This window comes from Balaenoptera physalus (assembly GCF_965194825.1).
Source record: "Balaenoptera physalus genome assembly, chromosome: 18".
In the NCBI taxonomy this organism is placed as follows: domain Eukaryota; kingdom Metazoa; phylum Chordata; class Mammalia; order Artiodactyla; family Balaenopteridae; genus Balaenoptera; species Balaenoptera physalus.
The window spans coordinates 30,656,470-30,676,308 of NC_138899.1; the positions used below are offsets into that span (position 1 = coordinate 30,656,470).

The 19,839-nt window shown below is 38.1% G+C and overlaps 2 protein-coding genes across 8 annotated transcripts in view; both read left to right on the top strand.

Annotated features, from left to right (window-relative positions):
• Positions 1-19,839, top strand: part of COMMD6 (COMM domain containing 6) — a 131,158-nt gene that overhangs the window by 7,487 nt on the left and 103,832 nt on the right. For 4 of the 7 annotated variants that reach the window (XM_082434904.1, XM_082434902.1, XM_082434905.1 and 1 more), the window contains 2 exons: positions 4,449-4,601; positions 6,913-7,480. In XM_082434904.1, coding sequence (XP_082291030.1) covers positions 4,476-4,601; positions 6,913-6,963 — 177 coding nt within the window. In that variant the 5' untranslated portion in view covers positions 4,449-4,475 and the 3' untranslated portion in view covers positions 6,964-7,480. Of the gene's footprint in view, positions 1-4,044; positions 4,192-4,448; positions 4,602-6,912; positions 7,481-12,356; positions 12,980-19,839 lie in introns of those variants that run through there. The other 3 variants (XR_014256064.1, XM_082434903.1, XR_014256063.1) reach the window with 3 other exon arrangements.
• TBC1D4 (TBC1 domain family member 4) overlaps positions 7,176-19,839 on the top strand; it is a 260,140-nt gene continuing 247,476 nt past the window's right edge. Inside the window, exon 1 of the mRNA XM_082434780.1 lies at positions 7,176-7,211. The gene's annotated coding sequence lies outside the window, so the exon portion shown is untranslated. The remainder of the gene's footprint in view (positions 7,212-19,839) is intronic.

The window sequence follows — 19,839 nt, forward strand, 5'->3', positions numbered from 1 at the left end:
CCAATTTCCCCACCTGCCAGTTTCACCATTGTAATGGTCAGTGAATTCCAACATTGTGTTCCTTAATTGCTTTTCTGCTTGAAATGTTCTGGATAATCCAGAGTTTTATTTCATACTTTTAGAGTCAAATAAGCAATGTTTTATCTCCCATTTTACTATGGACAGTAAAAATGGAACTTCTTGCATCAAGGAGTTGTATGGGCCAAATATGTTTAAAAAGTGTTAAGTTACTTTCTTGAATATCACCATTGAACTGATATAAAACTGTATCTCTAATCACGTACTCCCATGAATTCTGTTCTTGAATTTTTATCCACTTATTGAGCATTCCTATTTAGATATTCCTTATCACTTTTTAAAAAATTTTATTGGAGTATAGTTGATTTACAATGTTGTGTTAGTTTCCGGTGTACAGCAAAGTGATTCAGTTACACATATACATATATTCATTCTTTTTTAGATTCTTTTCTCATATAGGTTAATTATCACTTCTCGATAATACTTTTGGACTTAAAATATAAAAAGTCCCGATTCATATATCATATATTCTCCCAGTCATCTGGGCTCAAAATTTTACAGTTGTCTTTTATACCTCCCTTAACTGTAGATGATCATCAAGACCTAGTGATCCATTCTTTACAGGATCAGCTTAATCCTACTTGTCACCACCTTAGTTCTGGCACCTAAAACCTCGTACCTAGATTATTGTATTCTGCAGCCATCAGATGAATATTTTTAAATCAATACTGTCATACCATTCTCTGAACTCAGAAACTTTCAGTGATTACCCATTGCCAACAGGAAAAGTTTAAATGACTTATATGATAATGTTTTTCATAGAAAGATAAAATAGAGTTGACCCTTGAACAGCGCAGGTATTAATCCGTGTATAATTCATAGTCGGCCCTCCATATCCTAGGTTCCCCTGCATACATGTGGATTCAACCAACTGCAGACCGTGTAGTACTGTAGTATTTGCTATTGAAAAGTATCTGTGTATAAGTGGATCCCTCCGTTTCAAACCCACATCGTTTAAGGGTCAACTGTAAATGAGAGTATTCTGAAAACTTGTACAATTTGCAAAAAATTACTGGCCTCTTGATTCTTGATCTCTTGTCAGCCTTATTTTCCATACTTCCTTATAAGAGCCTTTCACTTTCAGACAGTATGCTCTATGCCTCAGGCAGATATGAACTATTTTTATCTCTAGTTGGTTCAGCTTAATATTTATTAAGCACTTATTCTTTGCTAGGTGTGTATTTATGGACTATATAAATAAAACACATTTTTTCCTCTCAATTTCAGTTCTGTTATTCTTCAAAACTGAGCTCTGTCTCCTCTAAAGCTTTCCTTTGATCACCTAGCCTAAATAAATTTTTCCTTTCAACCAGAAATGTGGAGCTCACTGACGTATCCTCCCCTCCCCCTGCTATATGTGCAAGATAACATCTATACCAAAACGTGCATAACATTTGGACTGTTTAATGAATAATTTGACTTTTTCCAGTTTTATTGAGATATAATTGAAATACAGCTCTGCGTAATGACTTGACATACATATACTGCAAAATGATTACCACAGTACATCTAGTTAACTTCCATCCCCTCAAATAGTTACCAAAAAAACGGGTAATTTAAAGGTGAACATCTGTGTCACTACAATCAAAACTCAAGAAATCGAACATTACCAGTACCGCAGAAGCCCACCACATGCCCCTTCCCAATCATATCTCTCCCACCCTCCTCCCTAGAGGTAATAATTATCCTTTTGTGATAGTCATATTCTTGCTTCTTTTTATAGTTCTGCCATCTGTATGTGCATCCCTAAACAGTATTATATTTCCTGTTTCTCAAGTTTAAGTGCATGGAATCACATAACTTTTTGACTTGCTTCTTTCAGGATTTTTGGTGTTAAGTGTAGCTGAAGTTCATTCATTTTCATTGCTGTACAGCATTTCATTTGTCCATTTTATTACTGATGAACATCTGGGTTGTTTATAGGTTAGGGCTATTTTGAATATAGCTGCTAGGAACATTCTCACGTAAGCATCCTGTTTTTCTTTTTTTTAAAATTAATTCAGGGACTTCCCTGGTGGTGCAGTGGATGAGACTCCGCACTCCCAATGCAGGGGACACGGGTTTGATCCCTGGTCAGGGAACTAGATCCCACATGCATGCTGCAGCTAAGAGTTTGCATGCCACAACTAAGGAGCCCTGGAGCCGCAACTAAGGAGCCCGTCTGCTGCAACTAAGACCCGGTGCAACCAAATAAATAAATAAATATTTTTTTTTTAAAAATAAAAAAAAATAAAATTAATTCATTAATTTATTTATTTTTGGCCGCTTTGGATGTTCATTGCTGTGCGCGGGCTTTCTTTAGTTGCAGCGAGCAGGGGCTACTCTTCGTTGCGGTGTGCGGGCCGTTATTGCGGTGGCTTCTGTTGTTGCGGAGCACAGGCTCTAGGCACGCGGGCTTTAGTAGTTGTGGCACATGGGCTTAGTAGTTGTGGTGCACAGGCTTAGTTGCTCCGCGGCATGTGGGATCTTCCCGGACCAGGGCTCAAACCCCTGTCCCCTGTATTGGCAGGTAGATTCTTAACTACTGCGCCACCAGGGAAGCCCCAAGCATACTGTTTTTCTAGGTTATATCCCTAATAATTGAATCACCGGATCACTGGATATGCTTAACTGCAGTTTAAGTAAAGCCAATTTTCCGAAAGATTGGCCCAATTTAGACTTCCATCAACAGCACTGTGATACATCCTTTCTTGCCAGTTTTAGAATCATCAGACTTAAAATTTTGCCATTTTGGTAGGTGTGTAGTGGTACCTCTTTGTGGTTTAAATTTGCATTTCCCTGTTTCCTTTCCATATGCTTATTAGCTGTTTGTAGTTCTTTTCTTATTAACCTACTATCCTTTCTCTATTTTTGTATGGGAAACTTTCATTTAAAAAATACCTATACAGGGCTTCCCTGGTGGTGCAGTGGTTGAGAGTCCGCCTGCCAATGCAGGGGACACGGGTTCGAGCCCTGGTCTGGGAAGATCCCACATGCCTCGGAGCAACTAGGCCCGTGAGCCACAACTACTGAGCCTGCGCATCTGGAGCCTGTGCTCCGCAACAAGAGAGGCCGCGATAGTGAGAGGCCCGCGCACCGCGATGAAGAGTGGCCCCCGCTTGCCGCAACTCGAGAAAGCCCTCGCACAGAAACGAAGACCCAACACAGCCAAAAATAAATAAATAAATAAATAAATAAATTTATTAAAAAGTACCTATACAATCCTTTCACTTATCAAAGATGTTAACCTTTTATCAGGACCAGCCTGGCCTTCATGCTGTAGCTGGTTCGTCTACCGCCAGTCTGAAGACAGGAGGAAATTTTGGTCCTTACACTAATCCCACCTTTTATAAAAATGTTTTTTATTAATACGTAAAGCTATTTGCCCAATAAGCATTCATTTGGTAGCAAAAGGTATCAGTCAATAGACAGGTACTTTTTGTGAGTGCCTGCTAGGTACTACATATCTTCTGAAGCTTTGGGAACAAGACACAAAATTCCTCCATTTATTGTCTTATGTTTTAAACTCAGTATTAAGGGCTGCATTTATCCAGTCCTGTTTTATGCCATGGCAACACTGAACAATCATTGAAAAGAATTAGCTAGGAGGTAATGAGGCAGCCAGTAGTCAATAAGCATGTAATCATTGGAGTCAAACAGACTTTGGTTTCAGTTATGAGTCCAGAAATGTGTGACCTTGTGCATATTATGTAAGCTCTCTGAAATTCAGTTTTGTCACCTGCAAAATGGAAATAATAGCCTATAATGTTATGATGATTCAGTGAGGCATTAAATACATGTAAACTGCATAGCACATCACGTGGCAGGTATCCATCAACAGTGATGAAATCTAAAACCACCTTCCCCAGTATTTATGCTAGTGTAAGGTTTCAGGTCAAGGACTGTGGTGAGGAAAGAAACTGGTATGGTTCCCACGTATGCCTCAATCAAATATGAAGATGGTATATAACTCACCTTCCATTTTAGGACTTCTGGGTTGTGGAATGGGGAAAGGCATATGTGGAACAGGAAAATGAGATAAGAGATGGTCCAAAATGTTTGGAGTCCCCTTAAGTACTGGAGCAAAATGAAAAGAAAACCAGTACTGCCACATCTACCTCCATAGCACATCAGGTGGAGACTTTTGTTTTTGTTTTTTTCCCTTTTGTAATTATGACAGTGTTGTTTTCCAGCCCTGTTTATATCCCTTATTGCCTCTCTCTGTGTTCATTTGATTATTATATCCCCCTAGCAATATTAAAATGAAGATATTTTCTTTTATTCTGACTGGCCTTGAAATTAAAACTTGAATATGAGAGCAGTAAAATTGAATAAATATCTGCATTCAGGGCAATATTATAACTGGTGTATTGTGTACTGTTTCATTACAGCTCATAGATTTTCAGTGGAAGCTGGGTATGGCTGTGAGCTCAGACAGCTGCAGGTCACTTAAGTATCCTTATGTTGCAGTGATACTCAAAGTGGCAGATCCTTCAGGCCAAGTAAAGAACAAGTCCTTCGAAATGACAATTCCACAGTTTCAGGTTTGTGATATAACTCATTCAGTTTTAGCCATTGTTCTGTAATTACTGCTTAAAAAGATAAAATCTTTTTTAAGAGAAAATTTTAACTTTTTATTTGCAATTGTTTGGATGTGCTTTACTTACAAAAGATCTGGATTTGCTTTATTTGGGAATTTGATAAATTATTTTCAATGTTTTCAATATAATATGCTGAATTTGTATACTGACACTCCATCACTTTCAAGGACTCATCTGTGAGTGTGTTTAAGAAATTTGCATCTTTTCTAGCAGGATATTTACTTTGCATTTAACTGTTTTATTCTTCTTAGGCTTAATATTCAAGAGTGATTAAGCTAAATGAATCTTACCTTTGAACAGTATTGACCCTGAATTGTCTGACTAATAATGTTTACAAAATGTAGATCAGACCACTAGTACTTAATGGCTAATTTTATCTGCTAGGGATTAGAGTAATAACTCAATAGTTTATTTATAGAATCATGTTATATATTATTATTATTATTTTTAGTATCCAATATTATATATATTATTATTCTACCTCTTTTCTATAAGCAAGAAAGGGGGTGGATGAGAAATCATTTTCTTTTCAATGTACATACAGGGAAATGCTTTGTCTTTGGCTAGTTTAACTGGCCTTAGAGTTTTGTTTTTGTTTTGATCCCTTTGGTGAGTGAACAGATATGAATTCTTTCTTATAGCATACTCTCTGTTATCATGAATTCCAATTTTTTTAGATTCCACATATAAGTGAGATCATGCAGTATTGTCTTTCTGTGTCTGGCTTATTTTAGTTAGCATAATGTCCTCCAGGTTCACCCATGTTGTCAAAAATAGCAGGATTTCCTTCTTTTTAAAGGATGAATAGTATACTGTTGTGTATATATACACACCACAATTTCTTTATCCATTCATCTGTCAACAGACACTTGGGTTGTTTCCATACCTTGCTATTGTGAGTAATGCTGCATTGAATGTGGGAGTGCAGATATCTTTTTGAGGTAGTGATTTTATTTCCTTTGGATATATATCCAGAAGTGAGATTTGTGGGTTATATTGTAGTTCTGTTTTACAAATTACATTTTAAGGATTTTCTCTCCTTTTGATTCCTTTTTTTAGAACAGCAATGTCTGCTGTAGAACAAAAAAGGGTCACAGATTCATTATTTTTAATGCTAAATAGTGCCTTGGAAGCAAATTAGGACTTGGTTGAAAGGAAATAAATGAGTGTATTGTGATATGTGAGTAGCTTTCAACTGAATATAAAGACCAAATCTACTTCAAAAAGGAATATAGGTTTCAGTCCTTTTGTAATTCATAATACTGGCCTAATTTTTATTTTTCTTTGCCGCATTTGTGCTCAGATCAGGTGCTGATTACACCTCTTAAAATTTTTTTCTCATAGTAAAAAGATCACAAATGGGGCAACTCTTTTAAAGGTAGTTTTTACGTGGCTTACAGCTAACCAAGCAAACAGAGCCTGTTAGTCACATTATAGGACTGAGCGCCAAGGAGCATTCTTTGAGCTTTTGACTTTTATCTTTCTAGGAGCTGAAATTATGATCATGAGTATGTATTTTTTAAGAAATGGTTACTTCCTCCTTCGTTCCATAATAAACTTACATATGAGTTAAAACAAAATACAGATACTCTTTTAAGTAGCAAAATAGAGAATTAAGTCCAAAGAAGAGGGAAAATACAAGGATGTAAATCATTAGAGTATATCAGATTTGCTTCCTACTTCTCGGCAAGTAGAGGTTAAGAAAGGAAAACAGAATTTGATCCCTTTTTTATCTGATGTTTTATCTGATGACTTCTACAGGAGAATTACCATACCAGCTTAGTTTTTAATTGGAAGAGAAATAAGCTTCTACCATGTAAGCTACTGTCATTGTTGGGTCTCTCTTAGTATAACTGACAAGACAGCCCTTATCACCCTGAAATGTAGTCTTTCACTGAATTAAAAGTGGTTCAGAGCCTGGGAACCAATCTGTCATTTTTTTAAAGTCTTATTGTTGAGGACAGTGCTGGGCATTTAATAAATCTTTCTGTTGTGATCACAAAGAACTTTGTTGGATGCTTTTAAAAAGTTTATTTATGAGCTCATTATCCAACTCTACAGTAGTATTTTTGCTTGCACCAAATTACACCTGTTTGTTTCCTATAGTAACTTTTGAATAATAATAGTTGAGGAAGTAACATTAAAATGCAAACTTAATATGTTCTAGAGCCTCTGCTGGTCAGATATAATTAAAAGAACTACTTAAATAGCCTCTAAAAGCAAAATTAATATTGTTTTTCCCCTTTCTCTCCAGAATTTCTACAGACAGTTCAAGGAAATTGCTGCAGTTATTGAAACTGTGTGAAAACTGATTACTTGGTTGATGAATTGCTACTATCATTCTAAAATCATGGACTTTACTTTCTGCAACAAAACTGCCTAAGGATCAAATGATATTTATTGAATGAAAATTACACTTTTGGTTTTCCATTTTTTTAAACAATAAAAAAGAAAATCAGACAAACAGGAATTACAAAGTGGTGATCGCTGCACACTTTGTGAATGTACTAAGAGCCACTGAATTGGAAACTTTAAAGGGTGAAGAACTCTGTGGTATGTGAATTATATCTTAATGAAAAATAAATCAGACAAACAGTTGAATGATATTAAAAGCAGCACAAGTTTATGTATTAGACCAATAGTTTTAAAAATTACTGGTAATGTTACCCATTTTATAAACAAACTCTTCTTTTTTAGCATTCATTTTTTTATTGATGTATAGTTGATTTACAATATTATATTAGTTTCAGATGTACAACATAGTAATTCAAACTTTTTAGAGATTATACTCCATTTATGGTTATTATAAAGTATTGGCTATATTCCTTGTGCTGTGCTGTACAATGTATCCTTGTAGCTTATTTATTTATTAATTTAAAAAAAAATTATTTATTTTATTTATTTTATTTTTGGCTGTGGTGGGTCTTCGTTGCTGCACGTGGGCTTTTCTCTAGTTGTGGCGAGCGGGGGCTCCTCTTCGTTGCGGTGCGCGGGCTTCTCCTTGCTGTGGCTTCTCTTGTTGCGGAGCCCAGGCTTTAGGCTCTCAGGCTTCAGTAGTTGTGGCACTCGGGCTCAGTAGTTGTGGAGCACAGGCTTAATTTCTCCACAGCATGTGGGATCTTCCTGGACCAGGGCTCGAACCCGTGTCTCCTGCATTGGCAGGCAGATTTTTAACCACTGTGCCACCAGGGAAGCCCCAACAGTCTTTATTTTAAAGTCTATTTTATCACATATGAATGTTGCTACTCCAGCTTTCTTTTGATTTCCATTTGCACGGAATGTCTTTTTCCATCCCTTCACTTTCAGTCTGTATGTGTTCCAAGGTCTGAAGTGGGTCTCTTGTAGACAACATATATATGGGTCTTGTTTTTGTATCCATTCAGCCAGTCTGTGTCTTTTGGTTAGGACATTTAATCCATTTACATTCAAGGTTATTATCTATATGTGTGTTCCTATTACCATTTTCTTAATTGTTTTGGGTTTGTTTTTGTGGGTCCTTTTCTTTTCTTGCGTTTCCCGCCTAGAGAAGTTTCTTTACCATTTGCTGTAAAGCTGGTTTTGTGGTGCTGAATTCTCTTAGCTTTTGCTTGTCTGAAAAGATTTTGACTTCTCCATCGAAACTGAATGAGATCCTTGCTGGGTAGAGTAATCTTGGTTGTAGGTTTCTCTTTCATCACTTTAAGTATATCCTGCCACTCCCTTCTGGCCTGCAGAATTTCTGCTGAAAACTCAGCTGATAACCTTATGGGGATTCCTTTGTATGTTATTTTTTGTTTTTCCCTTGCTGCTTTTAATATTTTTTTCTTGAATTTAATTTTTGTTAGTTTGATTAATATGTGTCCTGGTGTGTTTTTCCTAGGGTTTATCCTGTATGGGACTCTCTTTTTCCTGGACTTGGGTGACTATTTCCATTCCCATGTTAGGGAAGTTTTCGACTATAATCTCTTCAAATATTTTCTTAGACCCTTTCTTTTTCTCTTCTTCTTCTGGGACCCCTATAATTCGAATGTTGATGTGTTTAGTGTTGTCCCAGAGGTCTCTGAGATTATCTTCAATTCTTTTCTTTCATTTTTCTTTATTCTGCTTCTGCAGTTATTTCCACCATTTTGTCTTCCAGCTCATTATTTGTTCTTCTGCCTCAGTTATTCTGTTATTGATTCCTTCTAGTGTATTTTTATTTCAGTTATTGTGCTGTTCATCTCTGTTTGTGTGTTCTTTAGTTCTTCTAGATCTTTGTTAAACATTTCTTGTATGTTCTCAGTCTGTGCCTCCATTCTATTTCCAAGATTCTGGACCATCTTTACTATCATTACTCTGAATTCTTTTTCAGGTAGGTTGCCTATTTCCTGTTCATTTATTTGGTCTTGTAGGTTTTTATCTTGCTCCTTCATCTGTGCCATATTTTTTTGCTGTCTTTTTTTTTTTTTTTTTTTTTTTTTTTATGAGTGGGATTGTGTTCCTGTCTTACTGGTTGTTTGGCCTGAGGCTTCCAACACTGGAATTTTTAGGCTGTTCGGTAGAGCTGGGTCTTGGTGCTGAGATGAGGAACTCTGTGAGACCTCACTCTGATGAATATTCCCTGGGGTCTTTCTCTGTTAGTCTAGTGGTTCAGACTCCGAGCTCCCACCGCAGGAGCTTTGGCCCAACCCCCTGGCTCGTGAACCAAGATCCCTCAATGTGCATGGGGTGGAAAAAAAAAAAAGAACAGTAACAAAGTAAAAATAAAATTAGACTGGGAAACTAACAGATATGTTAGGAAGACTATAAAAATAAAAATATAGATGAATCAACAACTGGAAGGTATGTCAGTACCACAATAGTAAAAAAAAGAGGAGGAGGGAAAAGAAAAAAGAAGGGGGGGGAGGCCTTGGCTGTGGAGGGCGGGGCCTAAGCAAGGACGAGTTTTGGGTGGTGGGCGGGGCCAATGCTCAGGACCCACAGGGCTGGAAAAGGCCCTGGGGGCTATGGGGGGTGGGACTTAGGCTCAAGGAACAGAAGGGCCCCAGGCGTGCCCCCCAGTCCTGGTCTCAGAGGGCAGGGGACCTCACCTGGGAGCCCAGCATGCTTCCTGGGCTTGAGTAGGCGGGGCAAACGCCCTCCTCTCCTCTCCTGCTCCTCCAGCTTGCAAGGGCCCATGCCGCCTGCCTCTCCTGATCTCCCTGGCCTCCCTTCTTTGCCCACAGGACCAATTCGGTTGTGTGGGGTGGACCTTGGAGGGCAGGGGACCAGCCTGGGAGCTCAGCAGGCTCCCCTGGCCCAAGTGGGCGGGGCAATCAGCCTCTCCACTCCTCTCCCGTTCCTCCTGGAGGGGCCCTCCTGCCTGCCTCTCCTGATCTCCCCAGCTTCAGGGGTGCCGATCCTGTCTGGCCTCCACTTCTCCTCCCGCCTCAGTCCCCCTTCATCCTACCAGTTCACTTTGGGGTTCCTCGCGTCTTCTTAGGCATCAGAGTTCCCCACCAGCGGCCGGCAGGCGCCCTAGTTGTGGGGAGACGCTAACTCTTCGTCTCCCCACACAGCCATCTTGACTGCGCCTCTCTAAACAAATTCTTAGATAGAGTCCTTTATAGTCTTATATATAAAGTATATATGAATGACAAAAGTAGTATTTGATTAGGATAATGTTACTTTACAAATTCAATTTTATAACATTCACTTGTTATGAAAGCAATCAGAAGAGTGAGGCTGCTCCTTCTCCAACATTTGGAATCAGGTTAGGATTGGTCATTGCTCCCTTATTTTAGCCAAGCATTCAGATGTTTCTGTTATTAATATTTGTAGAAAGTTCAAATATGTGCACAGACATAGAAAAATAAATTTTATTCTGAGTTTATGTACAACTGAGTTAACCTGGTAGCACAAGTTATTGTGTTAGATGGTCTCTTTTGAATTTAGATTTATAAAACAGTTGTTAAAATATTTTATAAAATCACAGCAATCAACACGGTATGGCATTGCTCAGGAAAGTAAACAGATCACTGGAATAGACTAGGTGGCCTAGAAATAGATCAAGATATTTGGGACAAAGATGATATTTCAGTTGGGTGAGAAAACAGGATTAATTTAATAAATGATACTAGCAGTCACAACACATGCAAAAGTAAACTCCAGATGAATTAATGATTTAACTATAAAAGATAGAAATTAGACGTTTTATAGAATATTTATGTTAACTAAGGCTTGGGAAGCAGCAACACCACAGCTATAACATAAAACATAAATATATTTGAAATATAAGAATTAAAAAATTATATGTGGGAAAAAATGGGTCATAAACAAAGATAAAAGACAAATGCTAGGTTGATGTATATGTTAGTACTTAGTCTGGAAACAAATTGCTTTAAATATTTCAAGTAGGAAGAGATTTTATACAAGAAATGAGATGTTCACTAAACTGTTAGAAAGACTGAGTGAACAAGTCAGGAGAAATCATTGCTGGCTTTTAGAAAATCCGGTAGTGCAGGAATTTCAGGGAAAGCCCCTGCCAGTAATCTCTGCAGAATGCAGGATGTCACCTGGAAGCAACTATACAGGCCATTTCTGCCAAGTGTCAACATGTTAGAATGAAATAAAGGCTGCTTGCTTTCTTCACCTTTTCTAGTTTCAGTGAGAGTGCCTCTCATTGGTGGAAGTTAAACCAGGACCCTGTTGACACAGGAATCTGGTCAATGGAGTTTCTAGTCTTTTAGTACCTCTGGAAGGGAGATTTAGAAAAGCAAGAAAGGTGCTGAGTATTCCTACTCTGCTGACAGAAATAGGAGTTATCATGGCCTTTTTTGCGAAGTGATAGACATACACACATTATATAGAATTTCACAGCCCAGAAATATATCCTTTGGAGTAAAGCCACCATACAGTAAGGCCCCTACATATGAACCTTCAAGTTGTGAACTTTCAACGATGCGAACGTGCATTCGCGTGTCCAGTCACGTAAGTTAGTTCACGTGTCTAGGGTACATTGTCACGTGTGTACATCCTCTTCAAGTGGTTGTGCTTTTGGGTACTTTACTGTACAGTACTGTATAGAGTACAGTAGGATAGTATCTTTATTTCAAGCCCAGGATGTCCAGAAGCAAGAAGGTATGTAGAATTGAATCCATCACGGAACCAGAACCTGTGCCATCCACGTCAGGCGTGAGTGAAATTGCAGCTTGCTCTCTGTCTCCTATTGTTGACGATCCTTCAGCTCTGCCATCTCCCACCTCCTCTCCCTCCTCCAGTCAGTAACTCTTCTTGCCTGTTCACTCGATTCCAGCCCCTGTATGCCAGCTGTTGTACTGTACTACTGTACTTCTCAAGGTACTGTACTGTAAGATTAAAAATGTTTTATTTTTTGTGTTTGTTTTTTGTTATTTGTCTGAAAAGTATTATAAACCTATTACAGTACAGTACTATATAGCCGATTGTGTTAATTGGGTACCTAGGCTAACCTTGTTGGACTTACAAACAAATTGGACTTAACGAATGCGCTCTCGGAACGGAACTCGTTCATATGTAGGGGACTTACTGTATATAAAAATATTTGCAAAATTGACTAAATGTTCATCCACTTCCTGTTCGGGCACACAGGAAGACTGCATTTCCCAGCCTCCCTTGCAATTAGTTTGGGACCTCATGATTGGGTTGTAGCCAGTGAAATCTGGGCAGAAGTGTCCTAACATACATCCAGTCTTTGTCATAAACCTTTCCTTGTCTTCCAAGCTCTCTCCCGTGTTGACTGCTGGAAACGAAGAGATCTGAGATAGGGAAACCATAAGATGGAGACCCTGAATCACGATTGGAGGCAAACTCATAGTAACAGCCTGACTTGCACCAGACTGATGTGAGCTAGAAACAAACTCTTGTTTTGGTAAGCTGGTGAGATTTTTAGAGTGTTCGTTACAACAGCAAGTGAGCATAAACTTGAATAACACAAGATATTTGTATGAAGATTTTTATTGTAGCATTTCCCCAAGTGGTGAAAAGTAAAATAAAGGGAGCAGTGACTGTCAATAAAGAAATGGTTGAATAAGTTCATCATATCTATGTTACAGCATATCATATACCTGCCGTTATCAATATGTATTAACAATACATTTGCTGTTATCAACACATATTGTTGTTTCATAAAACTGTAAAATGCACTCAATGTATATTTGAATTCTTAATGGAAAATTAGGAAAATTAAGGAGAGATGTTTACCATGCTGTAAGCATTGATGGAGAGGGTATCTGGAGAGGGAGAGGAAGAGCAGTTAAAAAAATTTTTTTAAATCCATAATGCATTATAAAAAAATATGTATCATTGTTTTTAAGAAATACTTGATAAAAATGTTTGCTTTTTAATTATGCTTCTGAAAAGTTCTTACAGTTCTTTTTTGTGGTGCAATGTATCCTTATTTTAACAAATGGTATAGTGTGTCTCCAAATCAGGATAGACAAACCTGAAATACATCAAACGTAGACCTCGCTGTGCTATTGAAATCACGACCGCAGCTGGGTCTGATATTTTGGCTGGTATCACTGCAAGAAACTTCATTTCTTCCGCTTACCTTTGTTTCCCCTTCTGAGCCTCCCTGTTGGGAATTTAAGTCCTCTTCACACCCTGTCATCATTTCTGCAATCTCCTACGTGAATCCACTTTCTTTCTTGGTCCTCTGCTCGGTAGCATACTGTTGTGAGGAGCCCGGGTCCACTGCCTACTGCTGTCTACCCATGTACTCAGGTCCCACCAGCTTGAAGAGTCAGCCGACTGGGCATTCATCCTTACCAGCTGCCCATAGACTACTCTATTACCCACCCTCTGCATAGTAGCACACTAAAGATTTAGGATGAGGAGAAGGCAAAGTCCCCTTTCTATCCCTTTCTCAAGTCCTTTGGGATAGCAACTTCATTGTATCCCCAGAAATCAAAGTAGAAACCTGCCCAACCAATCTGGGTCAAAACGACACACTTGCCTTCCCAGACTGTGCTTATGGTCTTTCCATCTCCCACTCACCCCAGTTTAACACCCTCCATTTTCCTCCCCCTCCTCATTTGCAGTGTTACAAAGAGGCCCAAAGAAAGCCCTTGGCTCAAACACTGGGTGATGGATTTGATTAGAATAAATTTAAATTGCATGTTTAAATTTATCTTTTGAATTTGAAAGGCAAGTTTTTTTCATAATATAGTTTTACACTATTTTCACTGAGGATGTCTATTTTGCTTATTATGAGTTTAATGAGCTTCACCTGGCTGGCCTGGGAATTAACCACTTTTGTAACAACATTTCTGTGGGAAAATGTGTTTCAAGTTTCAAACACTTGAATTAAATGTAAACTTTTGGAAAATACTTGATTCTCAAGTTGGAAAATGTATTAATGAGCATTTAGTTTCCAAAAAGAAATAGATTATCCCCAAGCTCATCAAGCAAAACCCAAATATTTTCAGATATTCTGCTACCAAGACAGGTTAACATACATATCAGATTTATGTGGAAAGAAGGCAAGATAGTCACATTAAATTAAAGGCGTTGAAATTTCCATCATGCTGGTGCTTCGTTTTTAAAAGTACTTAAGCAGAATTATCTTTTCAAATAATTTTTTTCAAATAATTTTAAAAATTTATTTTGTACTTTAGATTTTAAAAAATAAACTCTGTTTCTTTCAAGTTTTAGATTTATAGAAAAATTGCGAAGATCGTACAGAAAGTTCCCATATGCCCCACACCATTTCCCCTGTTAACATCTTATGGTACATTTGTTATAATTGATGAACCACTATTGATACATTAGGTTTCCTCGGTTTATACCTAATATATTTTTCTGTTCCAGGATCCCATCTAGGACATGATTTAGTCATCATGTCTCCTTAAGCTTCTCTTGTCTGCGACAGTTTCTCAGACTTTCCTTATTTCTGTTGACCTTGGCAGTTTTGAGGACTACTGGTCAGGTATGTTGTAGGATGTGCCTCATTTGGGATCCGTCCGATGTTTTTCTGAACTGGAGTTATGGGTATCACAGATACAAAGTGCATTTTCCTCACTTCATATCAAGGGCACGTACTAGCGACATGACTTACGAGCGTTCATGTGGATATTGATAACCTGGCTGAAGCAATGATTGTTTCTCCACTGTAAAGTTACTTGTCCATCTGCTTTTTTCCATACTTTACTCTTGGAAGGAAGTCACTACCTGCAGGCTATGCTTAAGGAATGTGGAGTTATGTTCCCCTTCTTTTATGGTGAAGTATCTACATATTTTATTTGGAATTCTTCTGGGAGAGAGATTCGTCTCTTCTCCCCATTATTAATGTACTCAGTCATTTATCTGTAACAGTACAAACTCATGGATATTTATTTTATACTTGGGGTTACAACTGAATACATTTTTTCCTCAAGTCATTCCAACTTTGACTCTTGGGAGCTCTTTCCTTTGGCTCCTGTGCCGCTTTGACACACCCCTGCCAATTTAAAAAAATTTTTTGAGCACTGTTTTCTGACACTTATCACTACAAGATGCTCCAGGCTCACCTTGTGTATTTGAATCAGTCATTTCTCCCAAAGAACCCTCATTCTTTTTATTAGACAGTGGTACTAGAAACCAAGGTCTGGGTGCTAGATAGGTTATGTATTGTAGATTTTGAGATCATTAAAACTTAGAAGTCTTTCATGATATTTGTCCGTCAAATCGTTATGCTGTACACTTAAACTTATATAGTACTGTATGTCAGTTATAGCTCAATAAAACAGGAAGAAAAAAAAACTTTAAAAATTAAAAATTAAAAAAAAACGCTTAGAAGTCTGATGCACAACATGGTGACTATAGTTAACAATATTGTACTATATATTTGAAAGTTGCTAAGAGAGTAGATCTTAAAAGTTCTCACCACAAGAAAAAAAATGTAACTATGTGAGATGATGGATGTAAACTTATTGTGGTGATCATCCCCCAATATATACAGATATCCAATCATTATGTTGTATCCAATCATTATGTTGTGCATATTAAATTAATACAATGTTATATACCAATTATATCTCAGTAAAACTGGGGGGAAATTTAGAAATCTGAAAGAAAGAGTTCTGCTGCTGAGATAGGTCAGACCACAAAGTCCAGCTCATGTTTTAGGATTGGTGAAAATGATGACCTGAACTCAGCTAATGTTATTATCACTTCAGTTTACAACTTGAACCAGCTAACAAACAGGGCGAGATAATATATATGAGATCATGGACGCAAGAGAGTGCATGTGTCTTCCCGGTGAGATGGGCTACATAAGATAGTTGGTATGGTGGCTAGAGAGGGCTCCAGTCATCAAGGGCGCCAGGCTCCTTCTGTGTAGTTGACCAGCCATTTTCAACACATGGCTTCCATCTTGTGAAAAATATGGCTGCTCCAGTTTCTATCATGCCTACATACCAGCCAGCAGAAGAGAGGGAGGGAGGCGGAAGGGCAAACTTCTCCGTATAAACTCACGTCCTGAGTGTTACACACCTCATTCTACTCACATCCCATTGGAAGAACCTATTCATGTAGCCACTTCTAACTGCCAAGGAGACTAGAAAATGTCTAGCGGGGTAGCTGTGTGCCCAGTTAAAAGTTCTATTGCTATGCTACAGGGAGAAAAGGGATTCTAAGGAAAGCCAGCCATCATTGCTAGTCTTCCTTCTTGTCTACCAACTACAGGCATCCTTCCTTCCACTTGCAGAACATGTTTATCCTTCCCGAGGGAAGACAATCCCAAAGTCCCACCCTTCTGCATCCAGCCACAACCAGAACCTCTCTTCCAAAGGGAAGTTCCCTCCATCTCTGCACGTAAACCTAGCCTGAGCTGCTCTCTCTCGCAGAATTTTGCCAAAAGTGGCAAGAAGGAGCCAACACATCAGTGTTCTACCATTTTTTCTAGTTAGTTCCTCTAGTGCAGTGGTTCTTACCTGGGGGCAGTCTATCTCCTGTAAGGGGCATGACGGAATGTATGAGGAAGTTCTTGATTGTTATATTGCCTGCGGCTAGTATATAGGATCATTGAATCATTTTCAGTTCATACTGCTGGCATTTTATGGGTGGGGAGCTGTACATCCTACAATGCCTAGGGTATTCTTGACCAACAAAAAGTTATTCTACCCCAAATGCCAAGAGGACCTATGTTAAGAAACACTGCCTTAGAGCTATAGGCTCTATAAGCACGTGGTCTGCAACTTAAGTATCATATGGTGATAGTTTTATCAGATGTTTTGCCATAGCATGTGTCACCACCGTTCCCGTCCACAGTAACCTCACCACCTGTTGCCTGACTGCCAGTGCCTCCTGTTACACATTTTATTCCAGTAGCATCTCACTTTTAGGTACAAATTATGTGTTAGGTTATCAGCTGCTGTGGTAGTAATCCCAAAATGACGATGGCTTAAATTAGACAAAATTATTTTTCATGTCCGAGCTGTTTGTTCTGCTTGAAGACATCAAGGACCTACACTTCTATCTTATAACTCTACTGTTCTTACTGTACAGCTTCTTCAGCGAGTTCAGGGTGGTTGTACCAACTCCTGGCTTCACACACAAATTCCACTAGAAGGGATGCTTTAAGGGCACGATCCAGAAGTTGCCCTCATCTGGCAACAGCCCATATGACTGTGGACAGGAGAACTGATAAATAAAGAGTGGTATGTTTTCACAATGGAATATTGTACTGAGAGAAAATTAATGAGCAAAAACTATACACAACATCATAAATGAATCTTAGTAACATAATACTGAATATATGTATGTAAAAACATAAAGATAAATAAAGGGAATGAAAAGCAAAACCAAGGTGATTGGTTACCTCTAGGTTTCAAGACAGGGAGAAGTTAGAGGCAGGATAGAAGAGGAACCCACAGTAGATGTAAATTACTGGTAACGTCCAATTATTCATGTTGGGAAATAAGTTCATGGTGTTTATTATATCATTAAATAAACACATAAAATACATTAAAATAAAAGAGAGCTAGGTTTAGACCAATGATGAAAGTGTGCCACAAACCAAGAACTACAATTAAATGATTAATCCAGTATTCGTCTGTGCTTCTGAAGTAATAACAAACAAACAAACAAGCAGTAAACCTATGATACATAGCATTTTGCTAGATGATGTAGTTGGGTCTACTAGTCCAACATCTCAGGAAACTCAGTCCGTCCAATGATCTTGCCTCAGGAGGAATGATTCATGCTGACCAAATTCAGTGAAGATGGGTATATAACTCAAAATATTTATTTATTAATTTACACTGAAAATATAATGGCTAAGTAGTCTGTAGTAGTTATATTGTTCGTTCATTCAACAAATATTTATTGAACATCTCTGAAGTGTCAGACACTTTGCTAATCACTTGGCATATAGTGGTGAACAGACAATTTTCACAGGGCTTATAATCTATTGGGGGAGTCATATATTTAATAACTAATAATAAAAATCAGCGGGTCAGCCTATTACACACTGTGGTAGAGTGGAGAATTTTTTATCCATTAAAAAATATATATTTATTTATTTGCCCGTGCCAGTTCTTAGTTGTGGCACATGGGATCTTTAGTTGTGGCATGCAAACTCTTAGTTGCAGCATGTGGGATCTAGTTCCCTGACCAGCGATTGAACCTGGGCCCCCTGCATTGGGAGTGCAGAGTCTTAGCCACTGGACCACCAGGGAAGTCCCCCTATTATCCATTTTGAAGACTGAACAAATTGAGTTAGTTATGTGACCTTGGGCAGGAGGTCTTCATGCCTTCCTGGCAGGATTTCATCACTGCTGTGGACCAGTGACAGCTGTGTCTCCCATTCATCTCTTTCCAGTAAGTAAATAAGTAAGTAAATGAGATGGAATTCTTCCTTGTGTTCTCCTGTCTCTGCTCCACCAATGTGTGTTGGGTGTGTAGGGGGTGGGCAGATATGTTGACTTTTGGTTCCAACATGGATCTGTATTTGGATATGATCGAGACAACTGTGCATCAAATGGAGATCCTGCACTTTGATAAAGATTTTTGAATTTTGTCAGTTTTCTGTCTTATTTGTCCTTCTTTTATGGGCAGTAAGTGGCAGAATTACTATTTTACAATTAAAATTGCTGGCTCTCTTAAAATTAGAGACTAACATAATATTTGAAATGAAACAAAATACCACTTTTATTTGATAATATAAATTCTTTAAGAATCTCCAAAATATAAAAACATTGTTATGTATTACCTATCTCGTGGTCATTTTTGATGCAACAAACAAACTTTAGTAGTATTACAGTGCTTAAAATTACAGGTTGATTGATTGTTCAGTATACGCTGATTTAAAGTTTTATATTGAACTAAATAAGTAATGAAAAAGAAATGTTTTTAAAATCCTGAAGTGCTGGAGGTAGGTAATAAAAATTTTAAGACAAACTTTTTTTACAGTGAAATTTTCAACTGACTGCAGGTACTATTTTCTTGTGCCAAATGAAACATTTAACAAATAAGTGGTGTGAGCAGTTTTATACATTGCTATTAATTCATTCAAAGAGATATCTGTACCCCCAAGTTCATCGCATAGTCTAATCATTACATGCTCAGAACAAATGTGTAGTGTTTTCTGTGTGTGGGAAAAAAAATGTCTGTGGATATTTGAAGGCCAGAGGGGCAACCCCAGGCAGAAGTGGCCAGCTATCTCCTCAGCTGTAAAACAGGGATAACAACTCCTGGGGTTGCTGTGAAAACTGAACACCATATGTAAAACATAGTAGACCCTGAAAACATATTAACACTCCTTGAGAAGTGCAAATCAGAAGGGCGCTCAATGAACCTGAAATCAGAGGAAGGGGAATTATGCAAGCCCAATGCGCCCACCTTCATGAATAAGGTCCAGGAGGCCAAAGTACATCTGACAGCCGGTCCATCTAGTGCTTAGTGATAAATTGACTAATTTTCATTTTCCAGTATTAACTGCTTGCCCTTTTTTTTCGCTCTTCTTTCTTTAGACATGTTACATATTCAATCCTTTTCTTCCTTCCTTTATGGCTTACCTGAAAACTTTTGAAATGTCTGGCAATAATACCTGCAATAAGAGAGTTAGAAAAACACTGGGGAAGTTAGGACACATTAAAATAAGAGTAGGAAAATAGTATAGCCGACTTCAGTGCAGAGAAACATACGCATAGAATACTATCCTGTACAATGGTTTAGGTTGGGTTGCAAATAACTATTAGTTTTCTAAAGTTAAAAAAAAACAAAA